Source organism: Rhynchophorus ferrugineus, unplaced genomic scaffold (assembly GCF_030347505.1).
Source record: "Rhynchophorus ferrugineus isolate W39M unplaced genomic scaffold, kcgeb_rfMv2 rfM3, whole genome shotgun sequence".
NCBI lineage: Eukaryota > Metazoa > Arthropoda > Insecta > Coleoptera > Curculionidae > Rhynchophorus > Rhynchophorus ferrugineus.
In genome coordinates, this window is record NW_027472582.1 from 64055 (window position 1) to 85304 (window position 21250).

Genomic DNA, 21250 nt, shown 5'->3' on the forward strand with positions numbered 1-21250 from the left:
TTATATTTTCTTCTTAATATCGTATAGAATCAAACTCTTTAGATTTTAAATATCAAGACGTGACATTTTCAACACGACAAGAAAATGTTTTGAAGCCACCTATGAGTATGCTCTGTATGTATTATTGTAACTTATTAAATCGATAAAATTAGCTGTTAACAAGTTGAGTCATCTGATGATAAATATCAACAGATAATGTATACATGAAAAATATTTGTGGCTAAAGTCTCGAAAACTATGCATCAGTTTTATTGATGTAAACATTTTGTATTATACTGATATTGTCATACTAAAAATTATAAAGCCGTAATAAAAATATTACTATAAGTAGAAATATATTTTTTAAGTATAAAACTGAAAAAATAACAGAATAGGCTTTGGAGGAACTAAAATAAACGTTAAAAATGTTATAAAGTAAAACCAAAATAACAAATAAAAAAATTAGCGCAGTTCTGATTAAAATATCACAAAAATATTATCAAAGTAAACTTATAATTAAACAATAAATAATAGCAATTAGAAAGGGTTCTCCAATTACGATTAAGCCAAATGAAAAAATGTTTTCTAGATATCCAGCGACTGAGAACGAGTTGACTCCGAAAATATCCGAACGATGCCAATCTCATCATTCAAAAGATACATTTTTATCGATCGTTCATCTGGCGAGCTCAGCGTTGCCAGTTCGCTGCCCCGTTCACAATTTGATTTCGTTGTGGGGGTTTCTCTTTCGCTCTTTAAAAACCTTAATAACTTTCCAGCCCATAGAGGTGGAAAAGAAAGAATCAAGGATCGCGTTTTTGAAAGGCGGCCAGTTCTATAGGACCTTTAAAAAGTACCTGGTATGTTCTGATTAAACAAGGACTGACCTGCATTTTTGAAAGTCGTGTATTTTTGTCGAGACAGTCTTATTGACCGTCGAAAAGAAATTGGATTGAAATGAATATATTTTTACAAAATCATATATATTTTCACACAAAATAGATTCAAAAAAAACTGAATATTTAAATGGTAGAGATTTGAACTTCAAATAAAAGTTAATTAAAAACTGTTAAATTATGAAGTTTTATTTATGTTTATAATTTAAAGATGATATTATTACGCTGCCCGAGAAAAAAAAACGTTTCTTTAATCAATTATTTTCTTTCTCCTAATTTTAGGTTAAGGAAATACAATATGATACGGAAAATAAATTATTAAGGATAGTTTTTGTGATGTTTACAAATGATCCTGTAATTTTTATTTAATGAATGTAAAAGAGATTTATGAATTTCAATTGGACGATAGGATCCATATATAAAAAGGGATTTTCGATTGGCGGAAATAAAGGTAAACTAGAATTTACGTTAAAAATCAGCATTGGTCGAGCCTATTGTAGGTGGCTCCGCCCCCATTTCTCATCCCTTACTTATATGCTGAAATAATGCTACTGGAAGTTCTTCATTTGTTTTTGTAGCCCCTGGTTAAACTTTAAAGTTAATTGCAGGCGACCTTAATTTTGCACAAACTAATTTATAGCGAAATAGACCTCGTAATTTTTGCCGCTTCAATTGAGTTCGTCATTTGGTTTTGTTAATTGGTAATGAAGTTTAATTAGAGAGAATTTCCCGAACTTTCTTGGCCGCAAACATCGGTTGCGTGGAGAAAAAGGATCTTAATTTTGCATTAGAACCGAACTGGAAAAAGAAAACGAAAACCCCGTCTCCTGGGAGTGTTAGCGATTAGTGACCATTTAAGGTTAGGGGAACTATTCGAGCTCTGCACTTAGTTAAACCTGAACCGTAATTTTCAGAAATTATTTGTATCATTCTAGAAATCAAATGATTTTTACTTTATGGCGTTCTTTTACTTTTTTCCAGTATTTATTATTTTTTATATCTAAACAATACATAGTATCCTAAAACTCTTAATGTAACACAACACTCGCCAAATTATTTTTATGTTATGGAACCCGAAACATTTCTTCATTCCTCACTTTAATCTTTAAAGCACCCAAACTACTTCCTTGATTTATTAATTAATATATTTACAAACCATAGTTAAAAGTGGTGTATGATTGTCTCGTTGAACAGTTGAACGTTTAGTTTGGTGATGTGTGACGTTTTCATTCTTCACTTTAGAGAAGAGGAAGAGGAGATTTTTAAATTTTAAGTAAGTTAACGGTACTGTTTACATTATTATTTAAACTATCTTTTTTTAAATATTTTAAAGTCTCCTTTTTACCAACGAAGGTTCATCTGGAATCTACAGTTTCACGTGGGCTCCGAACCACGATTCTGGACATTAAACCCACCGACTTGCCAGTGACCAACTTAGAGACCATCCCAGAAGACATCCGGTCTTACCTAGTCTGCTTACTGACGTGACTGGGATGGTTATTCCTTGTCAGATTTTCCACTGTTGCATATAAAGACATTTACAATTACAATCACCATCATAAAGTACATCAGCCCCAACAGGATTGAAACCTCCGACTATCGCAACAGTAGGAGGACCGTTCTGTCACCTTAACCACTGCGTCAACGAAGCCTGCTACTCTGTCTCTTTGACGTGAAATTACACGGAATTATCGTTTTACACATGTATTATTGATTAATGTTTGAAATATATATAAATAATTTTGTTCCCCAACCCATTATAATCCGGGCGTTATCCATAACATTTGTTTATAACTGTGTCTAACTTTGAACAAACTTATGTGGTTTTATGTTCAATTATTAAAAATCTGCATTACTTCCTCACAAACTTAATATATTAATCTTTCAATAGCCAGCGATGCTTTAAACGTCTTAATTCAGTTATAATATTCTAACTCCAAACATTCCTTGTACACGATAATTAAATGGCAGAAATAATACACCATGAAATTGCTTTGAACTGTGCAGTCCGCCTCTATTGGTCAATCTCAATGAATAGTTCTTTGTCACAGCAGGTCAATTACAACTAGCCGTATTAATAAAAACAGATTATGTAGAAATAATAAATACGATATAATAACGCATTTAACGCATAGTTTTCAGAAAAATGAATTAGCAGTCCGCTATCAAAGACAGTGTAGCAATTTTATGCGTTATTTTACCTTATGATTTGTAAAAACTCAACAAGTGGCTACAAAAGAAATTAGCATCAATTAAAACAGTTTTGTCCGATAATAGTCCAAAAATATTTTATGCATACTTATACTACATAAATCAACGCGACTCGTATAATCTCGGTGATTTGGCAACGCAGTTTCGATGGGCGTAGACAGGATTTGGTGACATTAGCATTTGAATGCTGGAAATTCGACACAATGCACAATTGAAAGGAGAATGTAATTGTATCTTCATCAGATGGGGCATAATTATACTTTGGGTACTGTAAGTTTACCGTTTCGTCAGATACAGTTTTAATCGCGAGTGATAATAGGCCCATACCATATGCCGAATTATTAGCATCTATATTTCATAATTATTAAAATACAATCACTATGCCATATTTACTTATCATTTCGCTGAATATTTTTGTTATGTTAATCAGTTACATACATACTTCAGATATATTTTACGTTATAATATACCTCAAAAACTACTAATATGAAACGATAAATTAAGTATTACGTCAAAGAAGAGAAGAAAACTCTTTAAGTTTACAGATATATAAAAAAGGATTCTGAAAAATAAAAACCTGTATTTGTTTAAATATTAACTAGACATTTTTTCTAAAGAAATAACAAAATCTGGCAACGTACATTACATCAAAATATAATTCCTATTTATAATTGTTTTCATTTGACAATATAGAGGGGGCTATAGCTTAACAATAAGTATTTATGTTGTAGATTTCTGTCCGTATTCTTCAAATAAATTTATCGATAACAAAAGTGCCTTGTTTAGTGTTTTTTGTGAAAAAAAACAACCACTAAAAATCTCATCGTTGGAAAACGAAACACACTCTATTCCAAAATAACGACTGCCATACCTCCCCCATACTAAATTTTAACTTGCCCTCATGTATAAAAGAATTAAAACCAAAAATGTAATTTTGAGTATACCTTCTAGCATATCCCCTTTAAAATAACAGTCCACTAGCTGTCTCTCTCGCACACCAGCAATTAAAGGTTGAAAGAATGAAAAGGAAACACGTTCTAATGGATTCCCGTATCTGTCGGGCTACGACATACGTCTTTTATTTATTGTATTTTAGTATACGAAATTCTAGTGTTGCCAGATAATATTCGTTTGCAGTAGTAATGGAAATGTTGAATTACCTGCGGTAGCAACTATAAAATGGTAATATTCCTTGTAAAACCATTAAAGTTGCAATAATATCAGGATAAGTACACCGAGCTGCAACATGCCACATGCTATTGCGCAGGGCGTAGCTTGAATGTTACGTGCGCCGCCTCTGTCTCTCTCTGATGAAGCGACCACCCCTGTTTTTAGGAAGATAGATCGATCCGGACCTGTTTCGTGTAGAAGTTCAACCAAGATGTCGGCGAAATGGCGCTTTTCACTATGTAGTATTTGTATTTTTGGTGTTTAAAATTATCCATTGCCACAGTGACTCGAAAAAACATTTTTTTAATACGTTTTCGTGCGCAAAAACCGATAAAATTGTGTCCGAGCCATTAACGGCATCCCGAAGACAAACAACGGTTACAAACTCACCACGTTTTCGTTTAACCAAAACACGTTAAATTTTACGGAAAATCGTGAAGTTATCCGGTGCATTTGGAAAAATTGCATTAAGAACCATCGATGACGTAGACAGTATGCGGGAAAGAAGAGACATTGCAGAGAAGTAACATTGGATGACTTTGAATTCGTTTTAAGTTGGACCAGATTTATCAGTTATGACTGTTGTGGTGTAATTTTTTGGGAACAGTGATGTGAATCTCGAGTAATCATTTGTGTTCAATGTGTATGCTATGGAAGTACACTCCATGAGATTAGATCATGGGCCTATACAGACTAATAACATGTCCTACTCTCAAAGACAAACTCCGAATCATAGGTGAGTGAGGATTCATTTACTAAATACAGTATCCCAATATATTTACTACGTATTAAACGAATGGTAAGAAACCGAAACTGCTAAAATGATAACTGTGATAATAGAAGCTGTAGTCTATTTCATATAAGTCATTTAAAACGTTTAAATTTTTGTCTAGTTTTCGGACGAATTTATTTTTAGTAATGGAAATTTAGGGAACTTATGTCTCTTTTCCAGTTTAATACTGTTGTGTGATATTATGTTACATATTTTAAGTAACATATGGCGTAAGTTCTGTTGGATTAAAAACGTGCTTCTTTGCGTGCAACCATTAGTTGTTTTTCACTACGATGTTGAATAATATCAAATTGAAAATTTTGTTGTTAAGGCCAAGCAGTTAATCTAATTTTCTGAATACGTAACACAACATTGATTTGGGAATCTCATGATTTAAATAAGTATTGCTAATACAGATAATATTTTTGTATCTTTTCTTCCCATGCTAGTACAAATGTATTTAAACCTCATCGTTTACAATTACTGTCTAGAAAATGGCGGCCGTTTTATGAACAAACGTGAATGTAAATTTTTCCTAAATATTTATTTACTTTTATATTATAATAATAATAAATTCATACCAAACCATAATTTAATATATTTATTTTGATGTCTCTGATCTTTATCAAACCGTATTTGCTCTATAAAAATAGAAAATACTAACCAGAGTCTTTAATTTTCTAACTGATTTCGCTGAGTTATCACTTATTACATTTTATGTTTTGTGATTTATATGTTTTTTTGTGCTTGGTTAATTTTTAAAAATAAATACACTCGTTTTAGTAATTTCTTAACAATAAACATACTTTTTACAAATAAAATATATCATTTGAATGAGTTTGAGGATGAAGACTATACTTCAGGTCATAAAGTAATTTAATGAACAAATCTGCATTTATTGGCGTTTCAAACATATGATTTTAATTTAATTATATTCTTTTATTCAACAATAATCCTACAATCATTTAAGAGTTACTCTTTATCAAGTTGTTTGTACTTTAAAACAGTCTAGTTTGCTACATGCACAATTTCAAACACCATTCACTTTTGTTCATTTCTTAATTTTTGTTCGTTCATTAAATTCATGTTAAAGCTATACATTCAACATACGACTTATGCTGAGCATAATTTTATCAATAATAAAAATGTTTGTATTAAATGAATCTGCTCTATCCTAGGTAAATAATTCACATTGACATGTTTGCTTACTTAGTGAGAATTAAAAAAAAAATATATATATATATATATATATATATATATATATATATATATATATATATATATATATATATATATATATATATATATATATATATATATATATATTTGCTTTTTTTATGTTTCAATTTGGATAAATAAGAATGCCAAATTAAATCATTAGTTATCCTATGAACAATATAAATAAATTATAATTTTTTTAAAAGTTGTATAGAAACATTCATATCTTGTTTATTAATGTCTTTTTACGGTATATTAGATACATAATGTTTCGTGAGTAGGTCTTGCTTCATATCACTTATGCTTTTTCCCATATGTTGAAAATAATTTTTGGTAAATAAAAGCTGTAGAATGCCGAACTATGTTTTGTTGTATTGTGATATCTCTGTAATAATAAATAATGAATATTCGTTATGGCAACCAATTACTTTATATGCTATGCCAAAAATATTTTGTATGCTGACAATCCCACCGAAAATTATTAAGCATAATTAATAGTAAATATAATTTAAAAGTTGTAGTTTAAATAATTAAGTTTACAAATTTAGTTCAGCTAGTTTAGTATTTGTATCGTTCAAGAATTTTTGTACATTTTAAATTAAATGGTAATTAGATATTCAGGCTAGATCTGTGTAACATAATTTTATATTTTTCGGTATAAATTGATGTTTCCCAGAATATTATTAATATTTGAATTCACATTAATATTGTTTACAAAATTGATTTACACAAAGCTGAATTTATTTTTTTGCTGGAATTAAATTTTATGAGATATATAACAATTCTAATTATTTAAATGCGGATATAAGTGGGATACAAATGTCAAACTTAAACCTTCATTTGTAGAATTCCTTACGGGGCCCAACAATTTCCGTTTGGATAATAATTTCTCATTTGGGATTAAGTTACAGCTGTATATTCAGATTTTCGACAGTATCAGCGAATACGTGAACTCCTGCTGAATTGTAGAAAGTTCCAAAGGTCACTCGAATGGAAAATGTGCTATATTCGCAAATTCATTTATAGCGCCATCCTAATCACTTGAAAGCTTTGGTATGTCATTGCAGAAGTCGCCTGATAATGATTGTCAATTTTTCTTCCTTGGTCCAGTTTCTCGAAATATTTGCGCTAAAATCTCGAACCATATATCATACTAAAGTATATTCTGTTCTAATCAGCAGGACATGAAAATACACTCTAAATTTAAGAAGGAATTGATTAATCAAGCACAAGTACCAAACATGTATTATATGTGTTTCAATAAACTACGATATTTTACCCAGTCATAGTATGCGAGGATTGCTTTTTAAATTTTGAAATTTTATTTGATTTATAGTAATTATGATGTGATGTTAAGCCGTAATGTGATGTAATAGTTTGAAAATATTCTATAGTTAACAACCCATAAATGCCACTCTCCTTACCCCAGGTATGCAGTATATGTTCTACTGTTGAAAATTGTTTTTTATTTATGTTAAACAAATTGTTTTAGATTTGTATTGATTTACAGATACATATGTACATACTATATATATTGAAGATATATATATATATATATATATATATATATATATATATATATATATATATATATGTATATATATATATATATATATTTATATTTATATATATATATATGTATATATAATTTGGTGACACGTAATTAAGAGTCAAGTTCAAAGTACCGTTCGGATTATTCAGCTTTATATTTAGTTTTGCCGCTATGGCGAAATAAATAACGTCAGAAGAATTCAAATGAACACACATCATACATTCAGGCACAGGGTTAGCGTGGTTATCTTCGTTTACTTATGAGGTGCTTTCTAGCTATGAATAAAAATATTCGTTTTTTACTAATCCGTATTTTATTAAAACTTTTAAGTATGGGTACCAATAGTATATGGAGAATTGTTTATATTATACACATGACACGGCATGAATTAAAACATGGATATTTATTACATTTTATTTAGTCAGATATTCTTTTTTCACTTTTGGAGTAGTATCAGACAAGCTGGAGGTTATATTCCCAAATCAGAAACTATTCAGTAAAAATGCCGCTAATTTTTATTTCAGTATAAAATAGAAGCGTTTTTAATTTGTCTTATTTTAATTATTCGGCCAACTTGGTAGGCGTAATGGTTAAAGAGAGAGGATGTGATTTTTGCGCAAAAAGTATGAAGCAAATAAGAGGGTAGAGCTAGTTGATATTTACATCATTAGAGATTTGACTTTAAAACGGTATAATTTCCGTCTTTTCATCTATAAGACTAATTACTTACATAATACTTTGTTAACATAAATCTTTAAGATTACAATATTTTTATACTATTTACTTGTTACAAGTTGATTTCCTTCAGTTGAAGGTCCATTATGTGCTGAATAAACAGCAGACTCCATACTAGCTTAGTCGGTTTAAAAAAAATTGGATTAATCTATATGCTATTTATTACGCGTTGCATGGGTTTAGAATCATGAGTGTGAAAGCATTTTTGTAATTTTTTTCTTGAAAAATATTCAATGGCTTTACCCAATAAACATATTTTATATACAAAATAATGTGGTGGCGTCAGGTAATGGGTGAATTTATACCTTCAAAAACATCAACATAGCTGTTGGTAAACTTAAAATGCTCTGTTCAGCAGGAGAGCGTTTTCAATAGTTTTAAAACACCAAACCAAAGCTCTAAAAATAAAATATTGCTGACAGGTTAAAATTTAATTTAAAAAAATACTTTATAATGGCCGAATGAACGCTATTACTTATCGACGTACCTTCACAGTTTCACATAGCGAATTTAAGTTTCTTAGAGAATGTTTTTGATTCTTATGCATATTCATATTCAGGAAGGTACTAAAACCATTAGTTAATAGTATTCCTTACTTCATGCAGATATATAATAACACCTAGATATAATTCTAAGATTTACGTCATATAAAAAATTACTTTTAACTTATTTTCTATGTTTCTAACAGCATTAAACTTTTGAAAACTATCAGAATTAATTATTCATTTAAATTAGCTGAGTTACCAGAATCCTCTTTATTTTAGTGAAATTCTATTAACTAAATATAATTATATTTTATTACTGTTACCTTAAATCCCAAAGAATCATCACAAATTCATTAAGATAAAATTGCCCTTGTTTTATCTATACAACTGTCAATCGTCAGACCGTGGGTGGTGCGTCTATTATGTGTTTGTGTACTTTTTTTGTTCTGTGACAAATATATTTTTAAGTTTGCCTAAACATAGAACGCACCTATTTCCAGACAGAAGATCACCAGTATCAAAACAGAATTTTAAAATATTTTTCCCTAAATTTAGATTTCACGTGTCAGCTAGCGTGTTGAATAGTCAACTTCTACATTATATAGTTCAGTTTATATCTTCTAGTTTTATTATACTAATACTAGTTGAATATTATGAAAATTTAATGAATTATAATAAACAAATTTAGTGAAACTATTAATTCCGTGTATATAATGAATAGTTTTTTTAAAATATGCATATTTATTCATTTGTTGTGTGTAATTTTTGTGTTATCTTTTCTTAATTTCTTTATAAAATTAATATGTTGATTTGACGTTTAAATTTGGAATTCATCCATTTTCATCGACATTCACAATGACGTCTATTGAGTCTTAATGTTTCCTCGATTTTTTCTCTGCATCAGTGTTCATCATGTTAAACATTGAAATAATTTTTTTTAAACGTATAAATGTACCTGTACAGATTATTCTCAGCAGAGCACGGTAGCTATATTTCAACAATTGATGTATTTCATATATTGGTACTAAATCTTTCAATAAGTTTTCAGCCTAATTGTTTTTTGAAATTTGGCTTTATTCATTAATACTCAACAATTTTTCAATATCTTGTTTTGTAGACGATTCTTGTTTTCGACTGTTTTAACGACATATATAATCGATTATATATATATAATCTATACACAATATATAAATGTAAATGAAAAAAATGTGTGTGTGATGATGGGAACATTTTCATTTAGTGATTTATTATTATCCTTTGTTTTGAATACAGTAACAGTCATTTTACAAATACTAGTGTAGCTTAATCAGTTAGAAAACATAGGAAACTTATTCAACACCTCAAACGTGTTTATTGTACTTGACGTCCTTCTAGATCATAATCAAACTTAAATTGTATGCTAATCGTGCAGTTTTGAAGGTCAGATAGTCTGTATTGGATGAAATGAACTTAATATTTCGCACAATTAAACTGGCAGTGTTGAATTATACCGTGGTTGTCTTTTTAAGATATGTTTTGTTGACGTGTGGCCTTTTAACGGTCCCGTTTTTCACCATTGTGACCTTAGAAATCACAGAATTTGTTTTTTTTGCTGTGAATCTGATGTCATTAGATATTTTGAAGCTTGATCGTTATTTATTATTATTAACGTGCCCCCTACATTAGGCAAATCATTCATGAAATTTAAAATTAATTGGCTGATCAAAGATTCAAATTGAGAAAACATTTATATATCTTGTTTCGTATCTGTTTATTCAACAATTTTTATACTTCATTTTTAGGAATTAAAAAAATTAAGTCAGAAAATGTAGTCTATTGAGATAAAATGTATATCGTATATTGTAAATCTTAATGCAAAATTAATTCGCAGTTCTTGTAGTTGAAAACTACCTAAAATAATCTATTATGCATAGTTTTATTAAAACTTATGTTATATACATTTTTAAAATAGCTACAACTTATTTTTACAGCCACTTAGAATTAGGAATAAATGTAGTAGGACCCTTTGGCTTTTTCGTTACCATCTTTAATAATAGACTTTTGGGATATTTTTCTCTTTTGGAATGTTCTTTATTATATAAAAATTATTTCACTACTAAAATTAATAGAACTTAGTAAAAGGAATATTTTATAAATAAATTACTTTTCTGTACAACAACTACAGATAGCATCGAGAATAAATTGCAGCATAAATCTGACTAAATAATTATGTTAAACTATTTTTAACATTAAGATGGAAGATTAGAAAAGGATTAATGTCCTACTCGGATGTTATGAAAATCACTTGATACTTACCCAGGCCGTTTCAACTACGGATGAATGAAATATGGCTGCAAAAATGGCGGTAATATTTTCTCTAGAGGAAATAAAAAGTGTCAACATTTTTTCGTTCTGTCGTGTCCGGTACTTTTCATAATTGCTTCCATAAATATTAAGTAATGTATGCATATAAATATCCATCGGTACTGCTGGTATATATATTAACACGAATTTTGTTACAGCCTTTATAAACTATTACCGTCACTAAATTACCAACAACGTGAAATAATTTGGTTTGCTGGCTGTCATTTTTAACATAACTTTTAATATTATCGACAATATATTTTTCGCTCTACTTGTGATAACTACTAATTGCAAAATAAATAAATTAATGTTCCTTTTATTTTTTAATTTATATTTTGCATAATAAATAGAATACTATGAATGATGTTCAATTACATTTTATTTTATTATCGATAATATTAGATGTATTTAGATAATACGCTATGATTACTAACGACTAATCAATTATTATATAATTGAAATTCATTCAGTGTAATCAGTAATATTTATATTATTCTACTATATCTAGTTTTATAATTCTTGTATAGAGAAGTAATTCTTCTATGCAATATCGTTTTCTTTCGATTTTTGAATATGAATTAATTGGGTTGTATTTATTATTTATTTCTTCCTTTTTTTTAAATTTTTATTAAATCTTAATTCCTTCGACCAATAATAATATCTCTAGATTTGAAGCAATATTTGAATCAGTTTTTTAAGGTACTCATTTTAATACTAGTCGTAATTTTGTTTGTTCAAAGAGTCCCCCGATAATGCTTAATAATGATTATAATGAACAATAATTTTAAAACATTTTGTATCTCAAAAAAAGTTGTATTAGTCTAATCTCTGCCTGTACTTACCACTTGCTGCCATTTGTCACAAACAGGAAGAAGGTTTATTAAAATTTCAGTAATATAATAAATCAGTAAATAAATAAAAATGGGCATATCTATTTTTAAACAGTATAGCATAGCTAGAAAGACGTTTTTTGATATCTCTTAATCGGAATTTGTGTGAATATTTATGCCTAATTTTATTATTATAGGGTGCATAAATGAGTCCTGAGTGTTTTTGTAACTTTTAACAATGCTTCGTTTTTTTTTCAAATAGATCTAAATATTTTCTCCATTTTCAAGTTTCAGTCTTATACTACCTTTCCGTGTATTCAACGACAAATTCTTTTAACAACTTGTTACATTTAATAATTCTGACGTGCCCTTTAAAACAATCGATATGTCTCATTTTGAATTTTTTTCAAATTGGGTTCTCTCATTAGATCAAGTTCTCTGCAATTGACGCTAATACCACTAAAAACTAAGAAAAGAAAAAATATGATACAAAATTGCAATTTTCGTAATCCAAAAATATTTTTTATTATGTTGAAGATAAGTAACTTCCAGGTGCACAGAAAAAATTTGGACGAATTGAAAACTGTACATAATGAAAGCTTATAGTGCTGAACTTTTGAAATCATTAGACGTTGATTACTCAAAAATGTGGAAGGTTTTGAAATTATTAGAAATTATTCAAAAGCATTACGAGTTGAGACCGGCATGGATCAAACGGCATCTCTTCATATGTAAACAATGTCTTCAACTGCAGCTTAGGTTTAGTTGCAGTTTAGGAAGTAAGGAGAGGGAGAAACTATATATTTTTTATCCAAACCATCCGTATCTCTCTCTGTATCTTAAATCGCGGATTGTAGTTGTTGGCCGTTTTTGATGTGATGGGGTGCCTGCACGTGTAAACCCCCTGCCGTCATATCAATTGTCATGCATAGCAATTGTCAACCATGTCGACGCTCATCGGTACCCCACTATTATTAGACTGTCGGGCCGTATCTTAGTGAAGTATTCGATCGTTGTACTGCCGCTAGCCGATAAGCATACAAACAACTGTGAATCGCGCGGTACTGATAATTATTGGAATTAACGTAAGTCCACGGTACAAGGTCAGTACCCTTCAAGGAAATTTCTTCGACGAGGTAACCATGGCTCGTTAGCAAGCCTGCGATTGAATTCTAATGAATTCTAGCAATATAGCACCAAAGGAATGAGATGTTCAAATACGTAATTCAAGTACGTAAGTCCTTGAGTAACTTTTTTTAATGCTTAAATTTTCCAGCTGGTTTTTCTTTTATGTTGTAGTTGCAAATAAGCCTTATATATCCTTAATAAATATATCATATTTTATCACTTTTTTTATTGATACTTTTCGTTTCGCTCTCTTTATTCTAAAAATTCTTTCTTACGTCTTATAAAATCAGCTGTAGCAATATTTACATTCCGCGGATCACCAGTATTGTTAATTTCCTACAATTTGATAAACAAGGAACACTCAATTATCTCGACGACTTGTTCAATATTTAAATTCATTTCTAATAATAGTTAATATAGCAATAATAATATCAGCGTATATACCTTTGGAATAAATAACAGATAATTATGTTATATATACAGATAACAGATGTTATATATACATATATAACAGATTTGTTGTGATTTTTTATTTGTTTTACATTTGTTTTTTTTTGACAAAATGTGTTATTTCTAATAAAATTTAATCCTTTTAAAAATTATCAATGGAAATATGTATTATAAAAAGAGAGTATCTGTTGTATGTCCACCAATATGCATTTGATAATTTTCTGAACTATAATTTTTCTACCCAATATTCCTGTAGTTCACTGCTGGGAACTGCACTTTGAGCAATTTCAGTCAATCTTTAGTTGCCCTACAGCCTGAACTATTGTGATGCTTCTGCCCAAATTCCAATAAATTAAGATAAGAGGTACTTCTTCCACTTCACAATTTCCAACGTTTAGGAATCCACAGACTAGCGATGTTTGTCAATGCTTTGATGTTTCAAAATTATAATAGCTAAGTGCTAAAAGTTATGCTTTGATTCCTTCTATAGATACTATTAATAAAAACCGATCAGTTTTCCGATCGACATTGAAACATTATATAATTGAAAAAAATTATATGGATATTAATTTACATTTGCTGTTAAACATTTGTTTATGGTTTCTTAAATCTCAATAAAGCACCACTTTTATATTTGTTCGAATTTAACCCGTAAGTTTCTTTTTAAAAAATAATTGACCGTGACATGTTCATCAGGTGTAACATTATTACATTTAACCATCATTTGTATTTTTTTATTATGTTTAGTTGAGTCTACAAACTACGGTAAATGCACAATAGTAAAATAAAAATAACTTACAACTGTGCGATTGTTTCATTTATTATTTGTGCTAAACAAGTAATTCGGTTTATTTTTTCCATATTATGCAATCTTACAGCGTTTACCGTTTAGCTCCAAGTGTAACTGTTTAGTGCACCTTTTTAAATCATTATTAATAAAAGCAAACCTATATGTAATAACTGATTTATTAGACAATATTATAAGGCTAGTTTATATCGATGGTAATCCAAAATGTGCTCAATCAGGCTTACAAAGGTGATTGTTCTTTTACATATAATATTTCTTTAAATAGATATAAATAAAGTCAAACCATAAACAAAATATAAATATGTTAATGATAACAAACATAAAATTTAAGTATATTGCGCAAAAGTATAAAATATGATAAAAATATTTTTGATATATCTGCCCTGTGCGCATCCTCGTAGCTGTATACTATATTATTGGTTTCAGTTTATTAAACTCTCTAACTTTCTTTATTTTATACTTTTTTTTTCAATTTCTATCTAGAGAGCCATGTGAAAATATACGATGACAAGATAATCTTGGATTATAATTCTAGTTAATTTAAACCACAGAGACAGATCATACATTTAATATTTAAATGTTTATTGATAAATTAGAATATTAATTAATTTAAGTTTATTATTTCCGTTTTTTGCTTGCTTTTAAGTTTCTGTAGTTGATTTCATACCATATATTCCTTTTTATCATATCTGGTATGTTAAAATTAAAGATTAAAAAGGCACGTATAAATAATTATGTAAATAAATATCCTGCGGCCTGCTCATTTTTCATATGACATGTTTTTCCATAACCTGTCACAATAGCCATTTTGTTTCCGTAACTGTTTATGAGATATCGCACCACTATCTCCTCGAGTAATGAATGGCCACGTTTATCAAGACGAGACGTTACATTTACTATAATATAACGACAATATATTACTCTAGAATGGGTGTTATATTTACAATATGAGCCGTATTCGACCCGATTGAGGTCGCGAATTTTCATAAAAATGAAATCGTCAAAAAAATAAGCCTATTAGGACTGTCCAGACTAGTCGGCTGCACTACACAGAATGTAGAACGAAAGAAACAACAACGAAAAAACAAAAACAACCGGAACTAAGAGTGAATTGTCAGTGGAACGGAGTTGTGTGGAGGGCGGCGGGGTGAATTTATGTGGAAGGTATAGAAAAATTCTTTATTTGTTTTCTGTTTTTCTTAGAATTCCTCCAGATTGTGGGCGTGGATTCCAGGAAAAATATTGTGATGTCGAATTTTACAATTTGTTAAAGTTTTCGCTGCTAATGGTTTAAACTATTTTCCTTGCTTACTTTTTAGTGAGTGTAAAACTTATGTTAAAACTTATATTTAAAGCTATCTATATTCCTAATTTTGTTGAATTTGTATTCTAGAGTCAACTAATATCATAGCCTATATCTATTAGATTCTGTATATTGGATAAATATACAGAGACATATTGAAAGCGTATCAGAATATTACAAAGTAATAATGATTTTCCTTTATATCGTATAAAAATATGTTAGAATAAAACACCCTCGATGTTCATCAAGCATGTTCTCTCAAATCTTTTCCTTCCAGGATTATAATAGTGTTTTAGGTTTTAGGCATTCACCTGATAAAAGCAAAGTTTTGTTGGTTCATGTGAGCGAGGCCTATATTAGATGGTAATATTACAGACAATATGTCAGTTAATTAATGAAGCGCAGATAGTAGACTTAAGTAGGGGAAAGTTAGTTTAGAACTGATAATTAATCAGATAATTTAATATATTACGCTATTATAGAATTACTAATATAATTTGCCATTTGGTATTTTTCTTTCATGTCTCAGTGCAAATTCAAATATTATTGGGTATTATAGAGAAATTTGAATTTAATTAATACCATAATCAATCTAATTTTAATAATATATTTATTAATATAATATAAATTTTGTCTGAATGATATAGTTAGTATTCTAAACAGTTTTATGGGTCCTATCAACAAGTGTAGATTTATTCCAGCGAGCCATTAGTTAAAATCTTTTTAAACTGAATAGCATGATTAAATTTCATCAGAATTTTTTAAAAGTGATTAGTTGTAATCAAGAATTCATTCTACAATAATATGTTACAGACTACAGGAAAACTACAGCAAATAACAAACCATCTATTTCAAATAACTAGAAAATTAAAGAGGGTTTGCGTCAAATTTTGTATTTCAGTCGACTCTTTTCTTGAACTTTGATTTTCTAGAGTAATATTTCCAGTTTTCGACGGTATAGTTGAAAATCAATCCTCTTACCGATTGGGAAAACCTTATGAACTTTTTGCAGATCCACTATTTATGGTATATAGAAAACAACCAAAAGACGCATAATGCTTTTATTAAGCAGATTAATTGAGATATTTTTTGTGCAGTCGGATTATGTATTTTTCTCTTGATAAAATATGAGGATACTTTTGTTCCTCTGAACAAAGGATTTTCCTTTTAAATTATAGATTTTTTTAATAATATTAGCCCATTTTTCTACAATATAATGATGAAACATCACGCACGGATGGATTATCTTCACTCCTGTTGGATATGGGTGAATTAATGCCCGGTATTTTCATAAAAATGAGTTGGTTAAGTAAATGTATTTCGGCCGAAAGAGTGTGCATTCCACGAAACCAGAACGAAAATAAAGAAATAAAACCGATCAATTGCCAGAGATGTAAACAGGGCGATTTTATTTATAGGGGATGGATTTTTGTTAATTCGAAAGTTCATTAATTACATAGAAGACTGTGTAGAAAATTCCATTGAAAACTTTTCTCTGAAACGTTGAATGCAAGTTTGTTACTAAATATTAATATTAATAGTTTATGTGCATTATTTATACGCAAGAATATTTGATAATCACGGATGTTTAATTTCTTTAAGGGTCCTACGACTGCCTAAGATTATATTCCCAGTAATAATAGTCCATTTTTCTTCAATGATGCCCCATTTGCCATAATAAATCGTCCATATATCATGACCAGTATAGATTTTATTTAATAATGTATTATTTTCGGACAAATGATGTTGAAAATATACATATGAGTTACCGAATGGGATTATATTATTATTACAGCGAGCATTCTTTTGAGATCTGAGAACAGGAAATAGACGCTGGGAGCCAGATTTGTAACGCTGTGTAATGTCGCTGTTCATGGTCCTTCCATTTTCAAGTTAGTTAATGAAAATTATTCCATGCGCATCACAAAATACAGACGCCATAACCTTGCCAGGCGATTGTTGCGTTTTCCCACGCTTTGGAGCGGGGTCATCGTGTGCAGTCCACTCGGATGACTGTCGGTTGGACTTCGGAGTGAAATGATGGAGTCATGTTTCATCCATTGTCACGTATCGACGCAAAAACTCCAGTTTATCACGCTTCATCATCTTCAAACACTGCTCCGAATCATCAACTCGTTGTTTTTGGTCAAAAGTGAGCTCCCGCGGCACTCACTTTGCACAGAGCTTTCTCATACCCACATATTCGTGAATGATATAAGGTATACGTTCAGTTGATATCTTTAAAGTGCCTGATATTTCATTCAATTTCAATTTACGGTCATTCAAAATCATTTTATCGATTTTTTTAATGTTTTCGTCGGTAACAACCTCTTTTGGGCGTTCACCGTCTTCGGTGCTCATTTCAACACGTCTTTCAACTTTCAACTTTCAACACTTAGCATACCAATCCTTGTTTTTGCTTCAACTGTATCTTTTCCCTTCAATATTTTATTAACACGCTTTTTATCCATTTTTCACAATAACAAAAGTGGCGTCCCTCAAAATGCTTTAATTCACAAATGATCCAACCGCTGTCAAATTTATACACGCATCGTTTGAGGGTTAGGGCTAACTAAAAAAAAACATATGGATTTTATTTTACGGATACTTTTCACTTGACCTGTTTTAATGGTTGGCGGTCTAACAGGAAAACACATTATACTTGAATTGGCAGTTATTCGAAAATGCCAGGAATTAAAAAAAAAGCGGTTAGATGGAGACTGCGATTGGAAGTTCGTTCAAAAATGTTTTTGTAATCCTGCATCAGAAGCTCTTAGATCTTATTAAATTAATACTATGAAGGATTTCTATTAGATTACTTCAATATTGACATGTTTGCTATATGCTAGTCTAATGCTTATTTGAAGATATATATTTCTGCATCAATTTTTACAATGTTGTGCGGCGGCCTCGATTAGCTAATGAGTTATCAGGTTCCCTTACCTTATTATATACCTTATATATATATATATATATATATATATATATATATATATATATATATTCGGTTTGCTGTTATCTTAATGGTGTTCAACATTTATGTAATATGTCACTGTCTTATCTAAAATCATTAACCCCGCTGTCTTCAGCATAATTTAAATGTACTGTGCTTGTAGCGTGTTGCTGTTTCGACCTTACGAATTCGGTACATCAAGTTGCAACGATGGATTTATAAGAACTTACTGGTCAGTGCTGTAAATTTATTAGAGTGTAGATATATCTTATAGGAACGATAGTAATTTGAGCAAATATTGTGGGTATAGTACAGGATGCCTATCGGATATTTTTTCACAGTGTAGTGGTAGTGCTGGAATTGACATACAGCTAATATCAAAATACGTTTGAAGTTAAACCATTTTTTTTAGTTTCAATGTTAATTCTATAAAACGTTAGGTGTTTTTCTTAAGAATTCCGGTGAATTTGCTGACCATTCTGCTTTTGTTTGATAACCTTATTTTAAATACTATATTCAGTATTTATTGTACTAGCTTCACTGATTGATTTTTTAGTTTTCTTGTTACAGCCTAGAAACCTAACCTACAACCTAAACTTTCTAAAAGTAATATACGGGTTATCACTAGGAATTCTTATGTGTTCGTCTAATAAATTTTATTTTATTTCCAATATAAATCTGCCATTACCTAAATCTATTCGGAGTTTCTGAGAAACGAAAATTACCCACAGATTCCTCGGTAATCTTCGACAATAGATGATTCATGGGAAATAATCTTTTCTTTGTTACGAAACGGGCCCTTTGAAATAAACGTTTAATTTTATTGACATTCATAATATGTTAGTTCGCATTTGGAGCGCTCGCATAATCTTATATGATGGCGGATTTCAGGAGTTTTGGAATTATTACGATTATTTTATTCGTTTAGAATTTTCCTTCAACGTTGGTTTTTTTTAATGAAAATTACAAATATAAGATATAGATTAAACTTTAGTTATTTCGATGAATATGGCGGATTTCCAACAATTATAAAATGTTACGATTCGGGATTGTACCAATTTTAACTACATAGCTGTTTAAATTCTATAATTGAGCTTAGTTTGTGAAATCGAAGCTATGTCACCAAAGCTCATAGCATATAATACGTAATCTGAAAAATCCCCGATCACACGTATAAATTGTACCTCTAATAAATCGTGCTTAATACATCACATTTGGTTAATTGGCAGTTCTTGATTCATTCATTGGGCCTATTTCAAACTTCTTCAAGCGAGATGTTTAGCTACTTTAAATGTTGTAGAAGCTCGCAATTCAGAATGGTTAAATAGAGCTTCATTGCGTCTGACATCAAATGTATTTGCTTAATGCCAATAGTGATATGCCCACGATATTCAAAATTTTCAAAATTGGCCTATATGAGGCCCTGGTATCTACGCATATTATAGAAATTGCAATGACATAGGTAATCAACATAGGTATAATATAGGTAATCTTTGAAAATAGATATAATGTAGTGATTTCGTAAAAATGGCGATTGTTCTCTCTAATTGTATTCTAGCTCTAAATAATATTATCAATATTAGTAGAGCATATTTGAATTAATTAAATTAATTTTCACACTATGAGAAAGCTGAATTTTATTTAAAAAAAGCCACCAATTTTTTCCAGACTCAATATATTAATGTTATTGCAAGGTTCCCTCTAATATTCTTGCTTAAATTCTCTCTACACATCTTAACCTGCCAGTTCGAATAACAGACGATGCAAAAAAATCAATCATCAGCAGAACAGACTGCAATTGAAAGTCTAAATATAAAATTTTAATTGAAACGTTGAAGCTGGAGACAATTTATAGTATTTTTTGCTGGTGTAATGGATCATTTTGCTTGGGATTAATGGTTATTTATTTTATCGTTGTATTTATTGTCGTATTTAATTAAAATCATCGAGTTCAATGGGAGTTTGTTACTTTGCTTCGCACAGTCGAGGACAAGGACGATTCCGTTACGTTGGTATTGGGATATCTGCTGTAGATATTAATTTGAAACGGCAAAATAGTAAATAAAAATGGGTGTCGGACACAAAATTTAATTCAATCTTGACAATTTATTTAATCCCTTTCACTTATTTAAATTACTCATTAATATCCCTTGCATATTTTGAATCTCCCCAATCATTTCTCGCTACATTGAGAGACTAAAGATCGTTGAAATGTTTTAGAGTACATTTTAATTTCGGTTCAACTTAACTTTAAAAAAAATATATATATAGTCTATTCAAGGTTTTTTTTTGTACATACGTCATCAAGATGTTTAATGTATTGCCTGCCGCAATTTATAAATTCGTTTTAGAATTAGACAATATTTTCACTTTATTCTAGTTAAAAAGAGACACAATGACACAGCCTGATTAGTTCG

General features: G+C 29.8%; 1 protein-coding gene across 3 annotated transcripts in view; it reads left to right on the top strand.

Moving 5' to 3' along the window:
- Positions 1 to 4420: 4420 nt before the first annotated feature.
- Smr (nuclear receptor corepressor smrter) overlaps positions 4421 to 21250 on the top strand; it is a 124136-nt gene continuing 107306 nt past the window's right edge. The window contains exon 1 of one of the 3 annotated variants that reach the window (XM_076399178.1): positions 4421 to 4992. In XM_076399178.1, coding sequence (XP_076255293.1) covers positions 4907 to 4992 — 86 coding nt within the window. In that variant the 5' untranslated portion in view covers positions 4421 to 4906. The remainder of the gene's footprint in view (positions 4993 to 21250) is intronic. The other 2 variants (XM_076399176.1, XM_076399180.1) reach the window with 2 other exon arrangements.